Source organism: Pteropus vampyrus, unplaced genomic scaffold (genome assembly GCF_000151845.1).
Source record: "Pteropus vampyrus isolate Shadow unplaced genomic scaffold, Pvam_2.0 Scaffold19, whole genome shotgun sequence".
In the NCBI taxonomy this organism is placed as follows: Eukaryota; Metazoa; Chordata; class Mammalia; order Chiroptera; family Pteropodidae; genus Pteropus; species Pteropus vampyrus.
In genome coordinates this window covers 7,888,917-7,891,777 of record NW_011888800.1, presented here as the reverse complement: position 1 = coordinate 7,891,777, position 2,861 = coordinate 7,888,917, and the positions used below count along the sequence as shown (strand labels likewise).

Sequence of the window (2,861 nt, the reverse complement as noted above, 5' to 3'; positions counted from 1 at the left end):
CTAGCTATTAGGGAAATGCAAATCAAAACCACAATGAGATACCATCTCACACCTGTTAGAATAGCTATAATCAACAGGACAAGTAATAACAAATGCTAGAGAGGATGTGGAGAAATAGGAACCCTCATACACTGCTGGTGGGACTGCAAATTGGTACAGCCAATTTGCAGTCCCACCAGTATGGAGGTTCCTTAAAAACACTATGGAGGTTCCTTAAAAAACTAAGAATGGATCTACCATATGATCCAGCAATCCCTCTACTGGGTATTTACCCCAAAGACTTGAAAACCCATATCCGAAAAGATATCTGCACAACGATGTTCATAGCAGCATTATTCACAGTGGCCAGGACATGGAAGCAACCAAAGTGTCCTACGATAGATGATTGGCTAAAGAAGCTGTGGTACATATATGCAATGGAATATTATTCAGCCATAAAAAGAGATGAAATACTGCTACTTGCGACAACATGGATGGACCACAAGATAATCATGCTAAGCGAAATAAGCCAGACAGGAAAAGTTGAAAATCACATGATATCATGTGATTTATATGTGGGATATAAACCTAAAAGCAACAAATGAGCAGGACAAACAAACAGAGATGCATGGACATAGACTATAGACTAGTGGTTACCAGAGGGTAGGGGGTGGGAGAGGAGAGAGGAGGTAGACGGGGTAAAGGGGGTCAAATATAGGGTGGTAGGGGGAGGGTGAAGTAGGTAAAGGGGATCAAATATATGGTAACTGTAGGAAACTGGACTTTGGGTGGTAAACACACAATATACAGATGTCAAATTATAATGTACACCTGAAAATTATATAATTGTATCAGCCAATGTTACCTCAATAAACTTAATAAAAAAAGTTCCTAGGTGATTCTGATCTGAGCCAGGTTTAGGAACAGCTGATCCCGAAATCTTGGTGTACTATGTGTGTCTGTGTGTGTATCATTCTCTAACTTAGAATGTTGATTTTTCATATTGTGCCATCAAAATAGAATCGCAATATAATCTATATACCAGGAAAAATGTTCTCCTCAAACTTGGAAAGTTTTAGCCCTAAAGGTAAGGTAGAGCCTAAGACTGGCAGGATAAAGTGTGAGAGGATGCTTATAGGTTAAATTCTGAATGAATTCAGTTACAAAGTCACTTCTTTTTTCTTTGAAAAATCTCTATTTGTTTCATATCAAATATTAACATTGGAATCACAAAGTAGCAGGGAATCTAGTTATCTTTTGTGACCTCAACTGCCAGTATCCTGCTCACAGTTGTTGCTCAATAAGCCGATTGACTCCATTCCTCAATGATTGGTTACACTGGTTGCTGGGGCCTCTGATTGGTGAAGCCTATTTACCTCATGATAGGTTCAGAAGTCACGTGTGCACGGTAGAACAGAGAATACCAATAGGGCAAAAGGGCATAACGTTCTCTGATGGCTTGTCTGATGAGCCGGGTGTTTTCCTCCCCAAAAAGCCAGGGTTCCCGTCGCTTGGTGTTCATGGTGGCATGGCTACGAAAGAAGGGCTGGTAGGCTCCGGCCTGGTACCAACGCACAAGCAGCTCTGCCTCTGGATTCCCGATGAAGCCACCTACATCAGCTGATTAGTTAAAGAAAGGCTTTGTGAGGCGACCAGGCTTGTAACAAATGATGTACACAGGTAAAATAAGGCCTAGAAGACTGACAGGAGAAAGATGCTGTATGTGTACTCAAAATGACCATGGCCTCAAATTAGGGAGCACATAGTAAAAAACTCAGCCTGTTTGGGGATCTGACAATACTTTCTGAATATTCCATTTTTGTCAAAAGGCCAGAGGCTTTACTGCAAGATCAACATTCAGGTATGTTCCCGAACCCAGAAATTGCAAAATGTCTGCCTGATTCAGTAAGCCTGTGTTAAGGGGTGTGGTGGGGTGGGGTGGGGGTGGAGAGTTGGCAACTGATTTCCTTTGAAAGCAACAGCTAAAGCAAGATCAAAATTATAGAAATAACTAAAGAGAAACAGATAATCAGAATTAGAGGTCTAAGCAGAATTTCATGTTTGGTCCTTAAACAGGATACATATTCCTTGCATTTATTGTATGAGACCAGTGTCATAATAATACATCTATTGAAAAAGTGATATGAAGTAGCTTCTATTCCTACAGAAAACAAGCAGCTGGAACTGTACAGCCATGCTGAACACTTTCCATACTGAGATCTCTCATCTGTAGAGAATTATTAGGATTCAAGGAAGGCAGTGCAGTAGAGAATCTTATTTTAACTAAATTTATCTTTCTCAAGAGATAAATATATATTTTTAAACAGTGGAATATGGCACAGAATTTTAAACCTGCTGAATATACAGGATTTCTGTAGGGCTGATTTCTGATTTGCTAAATTCTCTAGTTCACTCCATTTTTCTTTCAAGAAGAAAAGGTATGTTTCAGGAAGAGAAACAGTTACCAAGAGCCTTTAAGGAGGAAGTGATCAGAGAATAAGGGAAAGCAGCACTCTGGCTCTCTTTCTGATTTTATTTTATGTCCTCCATTCAGACAAGATACAAACAGCTCTGAAGCTATCCTTTCACTTTTCCCTCTAATCCACTCCCCTTCGCTTTCCTCATTTTCTCTTTCCCACGTTTATCCCTGCCCAAAAGAGCCAATGAAAAGATATTTGTGACCAGCTTTGACAAAAGCACCCTTGCTTTTTATTTTCTCTTACTTCAAGCCCGAGGATATTATCTTACCTCCACAAAAAGAGATCCCAGTAATGCTGAGAGTGAGTAACATAGGGATAGAAATTTTCAGGTAACTCCATTCTGCTATGTTGTCGCCTGTCCACACAGCACCTGTGGTCACCAGTATCAAAGTATTAAAAAAA

At 40.0% G+C, this 2,861-nt stretch overlaps 1 protein-coding gene across 1 annotated transcript in view; it reads right to left on the bottom strand.

Moving 5' to 3' along the window:
- GANC (glucosidase alpha, neutral C) overlaps positions 1–2,861 on the bottom strand; it is a 66,428-nt gene that overhangs the window by 25,456 nt on the left and 38,111 nt on the right. Inside the window, exon 17 of the mRNA XM_023527708.1 lies at positions 1,356–1,599. Coding sequence (XP_023383476.1) covers positions 1,356–1,599 — 244 coding nt within the window. The remainder of the gene's footprint in view (positions 1–1,355; positions 1,600–2,861) is intronic.